This window comes from Varroa jacobsoni, unplaced genomic scaffold, assembly GCF_002532875.2.
Source record: "Varroa jacobsoni isolate VJ856 unplaced genomic scaffold, vjacob_1.0 scaffold_732, whole genome shotgun sequence".
Classification (NCBI taxonomy): domain Eukaryota; kingdom Metazoa; phylum Arthropoda; class Arachnida; order Mesostigmata; family Varroidae; genus Varroa; species Varroa jacobsoni.
Window position 1 is genome coordinate 141,930 of NW_019213634.1, and position 17,741 is coordinate 159,670.

General features: G+C 40.2%; 1 protein-coding gene across 9 annotated transcripts; it reads right to left on the reverse strand.

Moving 5' to 3' along the window:
* Positions 1–2,228: 2,228 nt before the first annotated feature.
* Atg18a (Autophagy-related 18a) lies at positions 2,229–14,820 on the reverse strand. 9 transcript variants are annotated; one of them, XM_022837859.2, is made up of 9 exons: positions 12,665–14,603; positions 11,501–11,672; positions 11,163–11,243; positions 10,690–10,819; positions 10,322–10,456; positions 9,995–10,164; positions 9,128–9,620; positions 5,050–5,189; positions 2,229–4,857 (listed from the first exon to the last, which is right to left on the reverse strand). In XM_022837859.2, exons 1-8 carry the CDS (start codon positions 12,733–12,735, stop codon positions 5,089–5,091), a joined length of 1,353 nt encoding a protein of 450 aa, XP_022693594.1. In that variant the 5' UTR covers positions 12,736–14,603; the 3' UTR covers positions 2,229–4,857; positions 5,050–5,088. The 9 variants fall into 9 exon arrangements, with proteins under 9 accessions (XP_022693594.1, XP_022693593.1, XP_022693595.1 ...); XM_022837858.2 differs by having other exon boundaries at positions 2,229–5,189; XM_022837860.2 differs by lacking the exons at positions 2,229–4,857; positions 5,050–5,189 and adding an exon at positions 6,566–6,791 and having other exon boundaries at positions 12,665–14,599.
* Between the last annotated feature and the right edge of the window lie 2,921 nt (positions 14,821–17,741).

Genomic DNA, 17,741 nt, shown 5'->3' on the forward strand with positions numbered 1-17,741 from the left:
GCGTTGCCGTGCTAAAAAAGAACCTCTGTTATAACCATATGGAATTCCTTTGAACACGATGCAAATTTAAGATAAAGCAACAAAATGATACAATAGTTTCCTGTTATTACTATCCGTAATAATAGCTTTAACTACACACTGCAGCACGTTTTATGATGAAAAGCGCTGACCCGGCCGCAGCATGCTGTATTTGGTCCTGAGGAGGCCCGTGAAAGACTCACCAACTCAACATTTTCCTGTATTCAAATGAACCTGCAAATAATGTTTAGTCTCCTGCAACCGCCTTGAGCCCTTGCGTTACCTTGGAGCTACATTTTCTCACAGGACTGACTCATGGATTTGTGCTTTACGATGTAACCAGATTCGCTTGTCCTGGAGATGGTCCATCTTCGAAGTCGGGATTGTTCCACGTACTTCAACTACTTGTAACAAATTTGTACGTACAAGTCGACTCCACATAATTTAGCCCTAGAGATCTTTCCTCCCACTCAAATCTCTTAGCAGAATGTCAGCAGTTTTTTGGGTGCCACTGCGATTGTTAAGAGATAGTAGATATCGTGACTCTCATTATTTTAGATTGGGTGTGGCAAACCGGTTCGTAAAAGTTAGCTTCAATGAAGTATGTGAAACTGTTCCTACTTTCGAATTCGTCCGAAAATTCGAAAGATATTAAGACTCTATTTTAAAGAACCTCGGACTTGTTGAAGAATCAGTAGTAATTAATGTTACGAGGTAAATCTCGTCTAGAAGGCCAAGCTCTCCTAGATCACAAAAAATAGGTTTCTAGTAAAGCTATTCACTCTCCTTGGAAATTTTATTATTTCCTGTACTATGGCTTCGTCTGTTGCGGTCATGGCGGATAAATAATAGATAATGAAGCTATTGCCCCGAATACATAAACGGTTGGTAGACGGTAATCTACGATACAGTGCATTATTTTCTGGCTCCTTGACAATTTCGACTCTACTAGCGTTCTAGCTGTATTGGCAGTCTATTCGTGTAAAATAACAGGCTGTCACCCATTCGCTTTCAATTAGTTCACAGAGCCGTGCGTAAAATTTGCTTCACGAACCTGTGTAGGGACGTCAAGACTACGAATCTACGATACTACCGATTTACAGTTACTTGTCTGAACAACTAAGCCAACACTGAAAAAGGGAACGCAGTAGGGCGAATAATATTTGCGCGTGTTCTACAATCTCAAAAGACGCTTTTTTCTGTGTGTGGCTATCGCACACGCTTTGTTTGCTTTTGTTACTTGACGTTTAAAGCAATTTATGGTGTTTACCTCAGTAACTCTTTCTCACTCGTTAAGATTATGTGAACACGTTTACCATAATGGTTATTACTGCTTGTGTTAACATCTATGTTGTACAGCATTTTTCTCCATTAATAAAGCTGAACGAGTTCATGTACACTTTTACTAAATACGAATGTTCTACTTTTTGAGACACAATCTATTTTATAAACGTTCAGCAATAATTTTTAGCCCATTGGCGACAATTTACTCATTTGTGCATACGCAAAGCTTGTGTTATGTCTGAATAGTTCGCATCAGAGGTGGGGTATAAGACACGATTCAGCAACGTGGCACTGAACACATCTTCCTAGACAAACTGCAAACAGCTTTAAGCGTCGTCACAAAGCAATTATGGCAATATACATAACTGGTCCTAACTTAGGCGTTAGAATAACCACGTAAGTAAGAGCTGGGATCGTAATAGAATACCGGAAGTGTATTTTGGATCAGCAAACGTACTGCCGTCTATTTTAAATGTGGACACAAGGGCCAAGTCGTAACAATTTGTTCTATGAGCCTAAAGAACAGGGAGCGATAATGGGGCTCGCGAACTTCCACAGCTCTTTCATTTTCAATTTTTTTTTACTGAGACCGTTTTTAAATATTAGTTTAGCAGTTGTCATTTGCCGTAACGACAACATAGAGTTATAGTATATTTGGCACGTTAGTGTATAAATTAAGTTTCGCGTATATATATTAGGGCTAGAGCAGCCAACAACACGATAAATACATGGTATCTAAAGCCTTCCTATTATTAGGGCAAGTCTACTCTGACGAGTGTCTAGACTTTTGCCACTCATAATCCTTATATCCTGTTTAATATGTAATCGAACACATACAACGATTAATTAAGAAAAAACAAAGATCAGAGCTATGCAATTAGAGAAAGTCTTTTGCAGATCTGGCCGTAAAGCAGCACACAAACAAGTTACCATATACAATATATTTATTATTATTATTTGATAACATTGGTTATCTACTCAACAATGGTGAAGTGGTCCTGCTTTCTATGGTACGTTGTTCGCGTTCATTCAGTCTTTTTACATTATATAATCATCACTTGTGTTTGTTTTATGATACTCTCGATGTATTTCAAGTTTATAAGCACACACATCTCCGACAAATGTTCGAGCGCTAAGATAGCTACGCTGCCATCGGCCGCGCCCCTACGAACGGTAGCGGCCCCCTAATCTTCCTTGCCATACCATAATCTCATCACTAGCATCATCATTATCAGTATAAACAAACATCATTTGAGGGAGCTGGAGGCAGTTAGATTACAGAGAGAAGGCTACCTCTAGTTTTAAACGTGTTTTGTTATCAGTATTTGTAGGTTTTCTGCGTTCAATAAACCATTCTTACGCCATTATCTAGCGACGCATCCTCATCTGATATTTGCGGGTCGTGTAGTTTATTATATTCTAGTTCTAGTTAATAATTGGGAAAATCAAAATCAGTCAGTTTGACAACTGTTATGAAGCAGCGTTTGAAAAAGAAGACGCAAAACTATCAATTGAGAATTATGCGAAGAGTCGTGAAATGACCATTTATCGGAACGATTTTTACTTGATCAAATAACCTCTTACTCAGGACATAGATGACGCCTTGCTGAAGTGCGAAAAGGAAGAATCGTAACGGCTAACTAACTTCAGTCGTCCTGCGCCAAACCCTGTTTGATAGCTAAAGCATTGATGACTAATGAAATGAACTTTTACGAATGCCAACAACGGCACAAATTTCTGCCTGAACTGCCACTTCGAACGAAGTTATGGTGCCGTGCACTAGATATGATAAGCCATAAACTAAATTATACCTACTAACGCTTCGAGCAGGTAACAATCGTTATTATTAAATATAATGCAAATAATGTTCGTTACAATTTAATGCTACACAACAACTATATCCTGCCTCAGCTACTACTCTTCAATGTTTAAACATAACCTTTACAGATTACGTTTACGCAGAAAAGTCTAACCCAAAAGCAGCATTTGCATCCACTGCCGTATCCCTCTTTTCAGTCCAAATACCAAAGCACAGACCTAAGAACAAGCTACATAAGCAAAACTATAATGTTTATACTTACCGGAAAAATAATTGCCAATCAACTCATGATCCTAACTAATAGACTAAATTAATGAGAATAAACGTGATATTCCTATAGCTCGTAGTTTTCTACAGATGGAGAATGTACGACATATCAGCACTTGAATCTAGCTAAAGTTCAAGATAGACGCCAATATTACGTGTCAGTGCATCTGTATTAACGTCTTTCCGTGGCGTCGTTCCTCAATTACAGCGTGGTGGCGTTCCTTTTTCGTATTCCGGCACAAATCGCGCGCCGCGCTTTATCACGCTGGACGATGATGATCAATGTTAAATATCAGCATATCCATAATACTTATTGATAGTGTAATAATGTACAACATTTCGGTAAGGTGGTATGTAGTTGCGGCAGCATGATGATCGTGGAGTGGTTCTCCAAATCGTATCATAATTAAATTTCAGATACTTTTTTATAGTGTGAATTTTTGGCGTCTATGTGTGACTAAGTATATGTGCAGGAGTGTATCTTTCTGTGCGTAGCTAGTTATGATTATTTGTGGGTGCATATTTCTGTTTAAAAACACTTTCGGTAGTTCAATCTTATTTCTTCAAATTGATCCGTCCAAAGGATGGTTTGCCAGGTCGACTTTTCTAGAGTTATATTATATAGAGAATACACGTGCGTCACACGGGTACTCTTCCGATCAAAAAAATAATTATCTTATTGAAGTAAAAACAGAGGCTGTTCTTAAAGTACGTACGTGCACCCAAAAATACAAAAATTCCCATATTTATCTTCCATACCCTTCCGGCACTCAATTTCTGCTTACGGAAATGTCGGTTCTCATCTTCTGTTGAAATTTATTGCGTCTGCTCCATTTTTCTGCCATCGCATGTCATTTTCCTTTTTTTTTTTACATAAAAAATTAAAATCATTAGTGTATCCTACCGTTATTTAGGATTAATATCACCGCCATTGGGGAAATTTTTTTTCTATGTCACTAGAAGTCAACGCACTTCAACCATTTTCACCGATTAAATAGTACCAGATAGAAAACGACCCAGTAGCCTGGCTTTCTTTCAACGCAAATCCATATGCAACACGATTTCCTGCTTACATGAACTTGCTTCATAATCGTACCACGCCTTCGTTTGAACACCTCCACAAAACGCGACGCAGCACTTCAAACAGAACTTCTAACAAGTCACACATCCACCCCGAGGCCTTCATTCCGCTGTGCCTCTGTCCGTTTCTTCTTGCCTGCTTTGTTCCCGCTTCCGCCAGTCTACTGCTGTTTTTTTTGGTCTTGCTCTGACGTCAGTTGAATACCTCATTAAACGTTGCAGCGATTCAGCTGACTTCAGACTGACCGCTCATACTTTTTCGTTTGCGATCCTTCACAAAAAAGCCCTTCAAAAACGTTGGGACGATCAGAAGTCTTTCATCGTTGCCGCCGCTATTGTCACTGCGGCCACCACATAAACTGCTTCGTGATCGTGCTATGGCCGCCAACCTGTCCGCGAACAAGAATAAGTCAATTATGCTATTAATTACCGCTTTTTATCTGCTGAACTCGATCTGGTTCCCACAAGTTTGTTTCGATCTTTAGATCGCCTGTTACTTGGTCCACTTCTGCAGATTCTGCGTCGCACTCTGAAGCCTCTTTTAGGCTAGTCCAGGGATTGGACTCAATTGGATACTCAACTGGACTTCGGGATGCAGAACCCTTTTCGACGGCGGACTTCTATTCCAGACCGGGATTCATTGGTGGAAACTCGGACTCATCATGGAGACGCAGACTTCTAAAAGGAGAACGTGGTTCCTTTGTGGTGTCTTCGAGTTGCTCTGAAATACATAGGCACAGTGCAAATACAACAAAAAGGGAGTCAACGGCGTCACTATTTTAATTTCAACCAGATTTGGTTACGTAGTGCAGCGCGATAAACATGCCATTGGCGTGGTGCGTAATATTTCTTATCGAGTAGGGCACACATTCAAGGCAGATTATTGTTGTTAAGAAATTCGACCGAACGAAGGATTTCATAAGGAACCCAGGAACGTACAGTTACTGATATATACAAATACGACGTATTTTCGTGTATTTGGTTATCTCCAGAGCTCCCTTCAGTGACTGGCCACTAAGATTTACAGCACGTATTGCTCACGTCAAGTACCGAACGCGCGAAAGAATTTGATTAAAACTTGATTCTCTAATACATTGACGAATTTTAGAATCAAGGAGTTTTACGATTTGGCATTGATTTATGCCATTTCGACGTCTTACTGCGGTACTTTAGCCAGACATCAACGGAATGGACTGTTGGTCTTGAAAGCTGCCCTAAAGTTATTAAAGAACTGTTTGAAAAGCTGGATGAAAAACCCTCTCAGATTTCAGTTTTTTGGATGTATCCAACTTAACAGGTGTGATTCCAAACTGTACCAGGAAGCATCGCAGAGTATAGTTGATATGTGAATATTACTATTGCTTATTTTATAACGTACAACCAATTGAACTGACATGAACCTTCCAGTTATATTTCCAAATTGAGAACAAAATGTCGGTATGTCATACGCTATATAGAAAAAATCAGAGAAGTCGGAAAGCGTAAAACTCATGCCATACTCGGCAACCCTTCAGATATCGAATTCTAGAGATGTAAATTTTTTGTGTTTGAAACGGACATTGTTTAACTATTCACATCCGGACTCTCTTGTTTAAAGCAGCATCCATCAAGGATTAAATTGATGCAAAAGCCATCAAAATTTTGATAAGACAATGCCCCCTTGTATTAGTCCTTTCTCATATCTATAATTTATCTCGTCAAGCATTAATGCGTTGTACTGCTGTACCACAAATGCTGACAATTAAGGCTCAGAAATTTTCCCACGTGCAAACTCTGTTAAACATTGGATCAAACTAGCTCAAAATAGACATAAGCCAGGAACTCATTGCAACATACGTTCGATGATTTCAAGTAAAATTGTTACCAAAACGTAACGTTCATTAGGAACCAAACTGATGTTCTAAAACAAGGCATATAATCAAAAACTCTGTACACAAAGTCTCTCTAAGATTTCGAAAATAAGTACCTGTAGCTATCTGCCATTTGCTTTCTTCTAAATCAACTTAATGACATTTGTCATTCTTTATAGCCACAGTACACCTGCCGATACAACTCCTTTCTGGGTTTCTATTGCGGGAACTAACATTGACAGTCAAATTTCGCATAATATAATAGAAGCCTTTATTAAGTCATATTTGTCGTTCGGGCGTATATTCCCTTCCGTCGGTTCTGAATGCCACTTAAGGGCAAAATAAGATGCGTTTCTCACTAAAGTCAATATTTAATTTACATATTTATATATGACTGTATATTCAATAGCGCGATGATCCGCTACTTGAAAACTCTTGCCCAAATACGGCACGCAGTATCGTCTCCATAAATCCTGAAATTGAAGTTCAGACAAACCTTTCTTTAGTAGACGGATTCGATAAAAACAAAAAAAAAAAAACGGCCTTCTTGCAGTGGGGGAAAACCGTGCTGAAGTACCACAGCAAACGCTGTACAGTTTCTGCATAAAATCGTTTGTTATAGACCTTTTGTAAATTCTAAGAAAAAGTCGCCAAAGATAGCATCAATCCAGACTGCGGTGAGCGATATATTTAAAAGTTTCTCATGGTAGTTCGACATCATAATACCAAGCATATTATCTTTTTATTTTTTCAACTTCACTGAACGATAAAATAGGTTAGTGTCTAAACAGACACCGAACTAGCCATGCATTTAAGTATAGACGTAATTATATATTTTCAAGAACAAACATCAGGTAAGAAGGAAGGTATACGAACTGTTCCTCATTAAACCCTTTAAATTGTATACACATTAGCGTAGAATATATATATATATATATATATATATATATATATATATATATATGGTGCACCTGGTTCTTTTGAAAATGCATCACTTATGGCTCGACGAACTGCTGCAGGGCTGCGTGATTTCGTAAATACTTTATACAATCGTATAGTGGATCACCGCTGCGTGTATTTCTCCATCATAAATGTATTTCTATTATGTCAACGCTAGACATTTAATTAGGTGCTAATAAAAAGAAAAAAAAAAAGCTTTCTAAATACGAACGCGTTTCCTTTAGAGTCATGTGTGCCAAGTAAGATAGAAACTTAAGCGTTTTGAATTGCAGTTCCTCTAAGACGTGAAGAGAGATTTCAATAAACAAACAACAAGCAAACAACAATCAAGATGAGCGCAAACTGACCTACGTGAACTTTAAGGCAAAACTTAGTTGTGGAAACACATTCCCGTTTTGTATGGCAAATACGTACACAAAGCCTGTCATACAAACGTATACGGAATAATGAATAGTCTGGTGACATAGGGAAAACAAAACAGTTTGTTATTAACTTTTGGTGAAATTTCGTATATTTCACATGGTTAGTTACTATCAAATAGCCATTATGCTTCCAGCTATCCTGCGGACCACGCTTGGCTGTATAAATGAATATATGCAATGACTAGTTGTTACGAAAGTCAATTTGTTCAGGCAGCATTAAGACGGCATTTTTAAGTTATGTTAATATTGTTATTTTTAACTTGAAATGACAAATGTATTGCAGATAAATATAGTACGATATTTTTTCACCTGCTGCAGTCAACATAAAGACCGAAAAGGCCGTGAATCATCCTTGGCCTATATAGCGAATCAACGTTTGTGAAATCCAACGTTAAATAACATTAATTAATAAGACTCTCGACTTAAGTTTGCCGCACTCGAATAAACGAATAGAACTCCAGCATTTACGTTCACAAAGCGCCAATGAGATAATACGTAGAGAGTTTTATACCGTAATATTACTCCGGGATCGTCATCAGTTGAAGCACATCTATCGAAATACGAGAGAAATAAGCTCAAATGAAATATCTACGAATATTAATAACGGTACTAACAAAATAGTAGAATAGGTGTGTGCAATACATAACAGCAACGCAACAGACCAAGGTGGCACAAAAATGTTTTGGTAGATGATGCGCGATTTGATTCCACGCTGAAGCCAAACTCATATCTTCAAAACGTATCTATGGGCTGATTGTTAACGTTTCGACCCGGAGCTTAACAGATGGCACTGCTTGGACAGGCAAATTACCTCACTTGCATAAAAGCACAGATTTCCATGGGTTAGACTTTACATTAGTATGTTTTGATTATTAAGCTTCGTTGTAAGAAGAAAAAAACTGCTTTGCACGATCGTCGAAAGGCTTTGACCAATAAAGCGGCGACATATTTCTACTACACGCTTTCGAGCCATGTAAAAGAACGGGCAAAAGGACGGGCAAAAGGACGGCGCCGCAGATAATTAAGAGTTTATAGCAGTATGTTTAAAACTTTTCATCACATAGAAATCTCTCATTCGATAGTCTCACTGTGGTAATAAGGCTTTGTGCTTTGCTTCGCTTCGTTCTGTTTGTTTGTTTATGTTTGCCGGAATCGTTAGTGATGACACTGTTGCATGAGCGGTAATTGAGCGTCGTAGGCCTGATCAACATCACCATCAATTACGCTATCTTTGACACTTTTTAAGGTAGGCGGATAACCAGCAACGGCTTTCGCGTAGCTCATTGCTATTGCTACCCCATTATCTGCGACTATCCGTTCTGAAGCGACAGACGGATCAGAACTACATTGTGGCTGCTCGTGCTGCTGTTGCTCTAGCTGATCTGAGTCTCGCTTGAAGCTAGGCTCGGAAGGGCCACGAGACGTACCTCCACCGGCAATGGCCGGAGCGGTTCCACTGGCCGCGGTTGTTGACGTTGGTGCGGCACTGCCTGGTGAGGTTGCACCGCCGCAGGTTGTTACCACGCCCGTGGCCTGCGAGTCGTCGATAAGGTTATGCTGACGTAAGAAGGTGCACTCGCCGCCATGTTCCGTGTTGACGTTGTACACATACAAGTAGCCAGCAGTAGAGGCGATCAGTAAGCGACACTGGCGCTCGACTGTTGTTAAAGCTACTACACAGGGTATACCGGTCAACGACAGCCGTGCCGTAGCGAACGATCGGCCTTGAGCAAACACATCCGACATAGCAGCTGGAAGTAGACTTGAGCTGCCTGATAGGATTGCTTTGCCCACGAAGTTCATCCAGCCACCGCCAACATCGGCATCGGATAGGCTTCCAACAGTAGCCTGAGGTGTGCCCGCCGCACCACTTGAACCACCACTTGCGCTGTTCTCATCCAGTTTAAATATGTGCACGGTCTGTAAGGCGTTAATAAACAAGTTATATACTATCGGAAACTATATTCAAGTCGCCGATAAAAGCAATTTTGATCGTCTAAGTTTGCTTTTCTGTAACAGCTAAAAGAGATTATGCTACAGCTGAATTTTATTATGTCTATATATGAAGGCTCCCATAGCAATTGTTAAAGTTTCTCGAACTAGTACTGAAATTTCAATAAGCTCTATTTCACTATTTATGTATGTCGCTTATTTTCTATGACAAAATAATATTTAAAGTTCTATAAGAATCGATAAAACATTTTCGCAAAATCATCTCTGTTACTATATAGTGAAATGGATTTGTCATGAATTCTTCACAAAGCGCGCTACAATTCGCTCCGATTACTACCTACCTCAAAGTTACTGGCGCACGCCAGTAGTGTAGATTCGACATTGAAGGCAAGCGAATAAATTGTAGCACATCGCTTGAGACCTCGACGGAGTTCGTAGATTCGGCTGCCATCGTTTACGGAAAACACTCGGATTACCGTACCCTTCTCTGATGCTGAGGCGAGAAGACTGCCTATAATTTAGAACACAGTAATAAAGCAAATATTGAAAGTCACACGACAAGAGCTACAGAATTCAGTCTATAAGAAGTTCAGAAAATAGCTTTATTCGCCAAACTATATGAATTAAATAAAGAATAAGTATCAAGTACATTAGCTTAACTGCCGCACCATTTGCGTTGAAAGCGAGGGCCGCCAAAGGTGAGTTGTGGGCGGGGATCATAATCTTGGCGCAGATGTTTTCTGTGTCAAAGATTTGGATCTCCCCCATAGACGTGCTACCCGGATAAGCTAAGTACGTCACACCTGCATACCAATAGGTTTAACATTATAACAAGTCAATATTTTTATCACAGTGTTAGGTTTGGAAACATTATTTCTAAATAAAAGCTTTTAAAACTTTTCCCTGAAACGAACACTTGTGCTTCGCGACAATCTTCGTCTCTTAAAAAGAAAAAGCTCTAAAAATCAGATTCACATCTTGAACGAACGTGGTCACGTAAAACAGGATAATGTCGTATTGGCCCAACGAAACTTACCTTTCTCGGTGTTGCTGGAGAGTGCGCAAACCCCCTTTGGATTAGCTGGTGTGTCTCTAATTGTATGCAGCACTTTCATGTCACGAATATTATGGATGTAGAGTGACTCTTCCAAGCAAACTACCACTCGCTAAAACAAAACTCCAACGAAAGAACCGCTCAGATAAGAATATATGAATTGCCTGCATTGTAATGTTATTAGAAAACCTCCTTACACCAACTAGTGCTGTAAAGAGATTGATGGTATCGATGAGTTAAGCAATCATACATATATCGTCCCACACATAGTCAACACCCAACGTTCAATTGGATACCGCACTTAGTAACTGTACACATGTAATGATTTCGTGGTTTAACTCAGCATTTTTTGCAACTGGGCAATGGAAACACCTCATTACCAGAACTAGCGACATTCCATAGTTGGGTCATAGAGTTGGGACAAATTATGACCCATATAAGGAATAAGAACCCACCGATCGATTAAGTTTGACAGCAAGGATGGTGTTGGCGTAGGAAAAACTTGTAATCTCTGTTCCTTTCTTAAAGTGGCACACCTGAAGGAAGTAAGAATACAGAAGAGTTACAGGCAACATTCAAACGTTATTGTTAAGCAAATGTGCGTTTTATACATTTAATACGACTTCTTATTTACTCAATACTAAAAGTCTGTTACCAGCCTTGTTGACTGTCTCATACTCTCAAAAATATGTTTATCAACAGCATCAAACGTGAGCTCTTGAAGATTTATGCTATATTCACATTCGCACAATGTATGAACAAGAGATAAATTTGTTCAATTTCATATATAAACCTTGAGTTTTCGAGAGCTTGGCAATGAGACCACTGCAACGAGGCTCGAACTGAAGAGCCGCTCCACGAGAGCTACATCCTCGCAGTCTGCCGATTGATGGATCTTTTCCAGTCGATCAACGCTATTTAGTGCAAAGAGTCGATAGCCCTTATTCGTACCGACAGCTAAAGACCTGTGTCAGTAAAATAAATAAATGAAACATATAATTAACTCTATGTAAAGGTTCTTTATTTCCTAAAGTCCATACGATAAATATCTCAGGCACAGCAAGAAAGAAGTGTCTTTTCGTACAGGTTCAAACCCGGGCAGGGCTCTATTTTGGTTTTCACGGATGTATACGACAATAGAGAACAGCTCTCTACTACTAAGCATCTTCTCTATTCTACATCCACCTGCCCATCCGTCGACATTAGGCAAAAAGTGCACTTCAACCTGGTTTTTATAACACAACCACCGCGTCTTGATGAACGCACAGCGGGCGCTTTTCGGCTGACGTTCGCGCATACTACCCCTTACTCAACCCTACACACCCACGAAGAACAATTTAATCAAAAACCATATTTTTTTTTTAGTTACTTTTTTGTACTGAATCAAATTCCGTCATCCGTTTGCTAAATTCTATTGACAATGGTAAGCTACCAATCATGAACGAATACGCTGAGCAACGGACGGCTGTGCTTACGCTGTGACAACCTGATCGGATGCCATAATTCGAGTACAACACAGCTTTCCATCTTTGGCTCGTTTTTATATCGCTAAGTCGACGACCCGTTATTAGGTGGAGTATTATTTATCGGCAAGATGGACGCCAAGAGTTCACAGGTACATTATTCGTTGTAGTGTTCTTTCTTTTCTAATACACGGATCTGTATCAACTCGCACTTATTAAAAAAAAAAAAAATGCTGCTATAATTTGTCACTATGTTATAGTTCATCCATGTTCCCTGTTTTTATCGGATATTCGTAGCAAACATTCATAGTTATTTACACTTTCACGCGACCAGTTACTGCACCAGCGGACACTAAAAGGACAATATATTATAAGGAAAACACTTGGCAGCTAAGGCTGGTGGTATAGACTCTAATGGAGAAAAGAAAAATCTCGTTACTGATGCAGATGAACGTGCCAGAGTGACGACGACAATAATATGGGTCCATACTTACGTGAAGTCCTGATTGAAGTTAACGAAGATACTGTGGTTTTTGAAACAGCCTCCTCCCTCCATGAAAGCCATCTTAGTTAGCTAGGTAGCGTTTGATTCCTGTTTCGTTTTAGTAGTGTTTTCCTTTTTCTCGACGACCGCGGCGTTGTTGAGACTGTCGTTGTTGGTGACCGACCGACCGACCGCCCGCCCGCCGGCCGACCTCACTAACTGACTGATGGATGGACAGACGGACAGATCGACCGATTTACACTGGATATTGCTCTTTGCAGCAGCAAACAGAGTCTGCTGCTGCTGCTGCTGCTGCTGCTGCTGCTGCTGCCAGTGATGACGTCAACAATGGTTAAAGTTTTGTATTTTGTCTGCCGACGGGTAACATGCTAGAGCAGTTGACGCTAGAAGCAATAGCTACAACCAGTGAGCACTGAAAAGTTGCAACTTGAGTTCGACCACTGACCGTGCACAACGCAACTCGCCCTGTACCAAGCTAAAAGCAAAAAGTGCTCCAGCAGATCGACCGTCTCCACTACAGCTACTCTATAACGAGCCACCGCCAATAGAAAAGGACACGGTGCTTCCTTCTGGATTGCGGATAGACGATGCCGATATATAGTGCGCGAAGAGCGAGACGGCAATAATGATAGAATACTATTAGTGAAGTCTATACATAATGTCTCGATAGACAACAAGTGCTAGTTTCAACAAGAAAAGTTGCCCACAGTTTCAGCTCACAACACACACACACGCACACAAACACTAAATTGCAATTAATAAATCACTGCGCACCGTGTAACACAGCATTTACTTAACTGAAATTCCGCCAGTCCGATTGTAATCCGTTCCATCCAATAAGGCAGCGCACAAAATGAAAAGTTATCGTACAGATTAGCAGTGAGGCTAAAACACCGACGATTCAGTGCCGAAGCTGACACTTTTTTTTTTCAAACTTTTGGGCTTGTTGACACGCAAACAATCTCAAGACTAGTGCTAGTACCAACAGGTAAAAATCAGCACGATGAAAACTAAACAATTTCGGAAACTGAATAGGGGCTGACAAATACAGCACCGAACTCACCTGAAGACTGCACAGTCAGCGTTTGGTGACGCTGCTCTCTTTTAATCGTGGCTGAAATTCCACTTTGGGCGCTGGCCGCTAAACGAAGCATCCAGCGATATCCAGCACCTGCGGGAGAGAGCAAGCAAAAGAGCGGGAGAATCGTGGTGCACGCACGGCCCGTCATGCCCCAAGCAGGCGGTGCATACTGCAGCTGAGACACTGATGATGATGACAGGCAGGGCGATAAAGGCGCTGTGCGAGATGACAACACAGACAAACAACGTAGATGACAACGATGTGACGACCAGTCAAACACGACAGACACTGAGTTGCGCTGCCGGAGCTTCCTAGGCACTTCTGTGCTACCCCTCACCGCGTTTCCCTCTTTTCCGACGCAGAAGCGACAACGACGACACGAAGGAGAAGACGCAAACAGATATGAGCACTAACGCAAATCGCCGATCGACACAGAACTTCTAGTTGAGCTAAATTCGATTCTGCTGTCATCCACTCGCTCGATGTCGTCGTGCCTAGTTTGTTGCAGGACTTTACACTGTTGTCATCACTAGCACGACAAATACCAACGGGCACGGTGAACACCAGCAATTCTGGTAATCCCCGCAACAGCGGCAAAAACGACGGCAACTGCGGAGCCACGCGACGTCAACTAATGACCTCAGCCTATAATCACCTTTAGCTTGTTATGCCATAGTATGACAGGGACGATGACTACTATGTACCACCACCAGTTCGAGATTGGATTGCTGATTAATTTTCCAATGTCTGCTCAGCACTGGCGGCGACGGCAGCAGCAGCAGCAGCAGCATTAAATGTCACAGTCACAATTAGATGTTTCGAAACAAAAATGCCCTGTAGCAGCCAGCAGCAACTGTATCACTGACGCCCGTCGTCTTTACCGTCGTGGAAGTGGTTACGCAGTGTCGCTATCGTGTTTCTATTGCTCACCTGGGGATAGCGATGGCAGCGGCGGTGGTCGGCTGCTTAACTCAGCTGGTTTCTGCCATAGATGAACTGGCGGACCGCTGCGAACCAGCCAGCGATATGTGTTACACTTTCCGAATTTTTATTCGTCGTAGAAGTAGACCGCCGCTGCCGGTTGCTACTGTGTCTTTTTCTGAAGCGTCCTTCCATTCATCACGGCTTTTCTCGGAACTGTGAGCGCTGTTGAGTTTGCTTGTTGTCTTGGCCCCCGTTTCGTGTATCGTCTAACGTAAAGCCAAGGTTACCAGCAGACAGTAGTAGCAGCAGCAGCAGCAGAAAGAGGTTTATTGTTTTTTCCGATCAACGACTCTGGGCATTCCCTGGGGCGATTGGATCAGATCAGATCAGCTGTTTCTACGTCGTCGTAAGTTTTCACGGTTGACGACGACCACATAACAATAACGATGACGAAAATCGCTCGCTCCCTTCGTGGTTTTGCCTGTTTACAGCAATGACTGGTAACACTTTCTAGAAAAAGAAATCGGAGAGGAACAGGCGTGATTGTGCTGATAATATTCTTTTGAATGTTGATGGTCCTGCTGATGAGAACGTAGGGGCGAGGCGCTGATGGCAATGAGCGTACTTCTGCGTTTCTCCGCTTTGTGGCTGTTTTGGAATAGCACGACCAGCCGCACTCGATACCCCTAGTCAACAACGATAATTGTTGAAATGCTGCTGTTTTACTGTAAAAGTGCGCGCTGATTTACTCCTCTTTTCGATAGACAGAAAAATAATACGAATGATGTTTTTTTGACGCTATTTTCTATTTCAATTTGATTGATTTGAGTTATGAGGCAAAGTAAAAGGTACGGGCTTTACGGGTGAGAGGTAAACTACACGAAGACGGCGCAGGCTTGCCGTTCCATCAAGAGAGGCGCTGCAGCGTACGCTCTCTATAAACGAATGAATGCATTATTGTTGACTTGAATTACAGACGCACATGCGACGCAACCGCCGTGAACAATTATACAGAAGCGGCAGGCCAACGAATGAATCAAAACAACGATAGAAAATAAAGTAATAGTTTAGACGGATTTTCTACGAAATCCAATTGGCAGACTTAGCGGATCTGTTTAAGTCAACGCAAAATGGACAGAGATTGCGTAGAACGAATTTTCAGAAAAAATAACTTTCGACTGTATAATCTGCATTTTTAAAGCCAGGCAAGAAAACCAATACATAAATCGTTCTATGGTTAATCCATTACTACTTAATCACAAAAATGAATTAACGACCTTTAAAGTTTAATCTTTTCGAAAAGTGTTGTTCACAAACCAGGTGTACTACAAAGACCGCTTAGAATAGAGAGCTCTACAAGAATTAATCTTAGTGGATTGTTATCACAGTATATAATAATTTTAGCTGCAGCATAATTTATCAAACGTACTTTCAAGCGATGAAAAAGTTCTTTCTGTACAGTGTAGTTGATTCAAAGAAATAATTCGCACTAATTTGAACAATGTTTTAGTAGCTATTGGACAAAATCTTAGAAATCCATTACCGATTACACCTGATGGCTGTAGCACAGCAGTGACTGCCCCATTTGCTAAGATCGTAGGAGCGTAGTGATGCGTATGAACTTTTTTTTTTTTTTTTTTTAAGGATTGGCTTGATGCTTTTCGCAAAAAGACTATTACTTACTGATGAATCGTTATTATCTAATGCGGTTTCCAAATAACATTTCTCGGTAGGATCTATAGGTTTAGTTGCAAATTGGTTATTCAAGCCCATTTGACTATTACAATTATATGAATTATTGTTTCCATGATGAGTGTGTACAGTGCGTATAACTTTAAAAGCCTAAACTAGACAAAAGACACCCAAAACGAAAAATAAAATGCTTTTCAGCCATATCAGGATATTCAGCACGTCTGTATATATAACTCTAAACATGATAAGCAAACAATTTCAGCATTATCTAATCGCACTCAGTGACATATTGTGCAGTTTTCCCGTCGTGGAGCTTGGATACAGCAAGTTATCATGTCACCTTCATTTTATATGAGGCGTATATTTAATGCATAAACTAAATATATGTATACATAAAACTGCAAGTAATACCCAGCATACATGTTTAGTAAAAATATGTTTATTTTTCACTCATATATATATATATATATATATATATATGACTAACGATTAAATATAACGAAAAATATCGTCTTTGCTACTTTGTTATCTGATACTAAATAAATATTTTTTATTAACACGTCTTTGCAAAAAATCTCAGGCTGAAAAGTACGTCAAAGAAAGTCTATGACATGATATGAAGCATGCAAATAGATGATAACCAACATTTAATATGAGTAAGTGTCAAAATCGAGATTAACTGATAGTACGAGATTACTTCTTCTTAATTAAGCGGCATTTTTTAAAAATCATTATCTAATTAGCTTTTATTTTAAACATATTTTATTAATATAAGATTCCACTTGTAATTGTACTAACTCAAATGCTTTCACTTCTATTCGTCGGGTGCGATTACTGGTTCGCTCATAGTGGGCGACACTACCTCAGGCGAGGCCGGCACAGATCTAGTGGGAACCAAATTCATTCAGACAACGACTGATACACCCAGCTTTGGACATAAGTATGCAACGTTATCGGTATATAGAAGAACGATTTATTTTGTATTTTTGGAGTCTGCGCTCACACGGTTGAGGTACTGAAGAGCGGTGGCTGGGCATCATTCCGAGCCTTCATTACTGCCTGGTTGTACGATATACCATACGACAATGTGTTAGCAAAACATGTGACAGTTCTATCCAAAGTTGCTCTAATGGAAATCTATGTAGAATATAATCACAAAAATTAGAGCGTCCTTAAGTATAGTAAAATTATGCACAAATAAATTTCGCAACTTGAATACAAAATCATTTCGAATTTGATTTGGTACTAAAAGTGGCCATTTAAAACATGCAAAAGCAATGATGCTTTTGTAGTTCTGTTAGTTTTTACCTGAAAATAAATCGTGAGCTTGATTATATTAAACTTCTTGCGACTACCAACAGCGAAGGAA

What these genes read in the sequence shown, in the direction of transcription:
- Atg18a (XM_022837857.2), bottom strand. Translation starts at nt 12,735, where the DNA reads ATGGCTTTCATGGAGGGAGGAGGCTGTTTCAAAAACCACAGTATCTTC. An exon ending in CTCCAGCAACACCGAGAAAG is followed by an intron (nt 10,457 to 10,689) that starts GTAAGTTTCGTT and finishes ATTGGTATGCAG; the next exon opens with GTGTGACGTACTTAGCTTAT. An exon ending in CGTGCGCCAGTAACTTTGAG is followed by an intron (nt 9,621 to 9,994) that starts GTAGGTAGTAAT and finishes AACGCCTTACAG; the next exon opens with ACCGTGCACATATTTAAACT.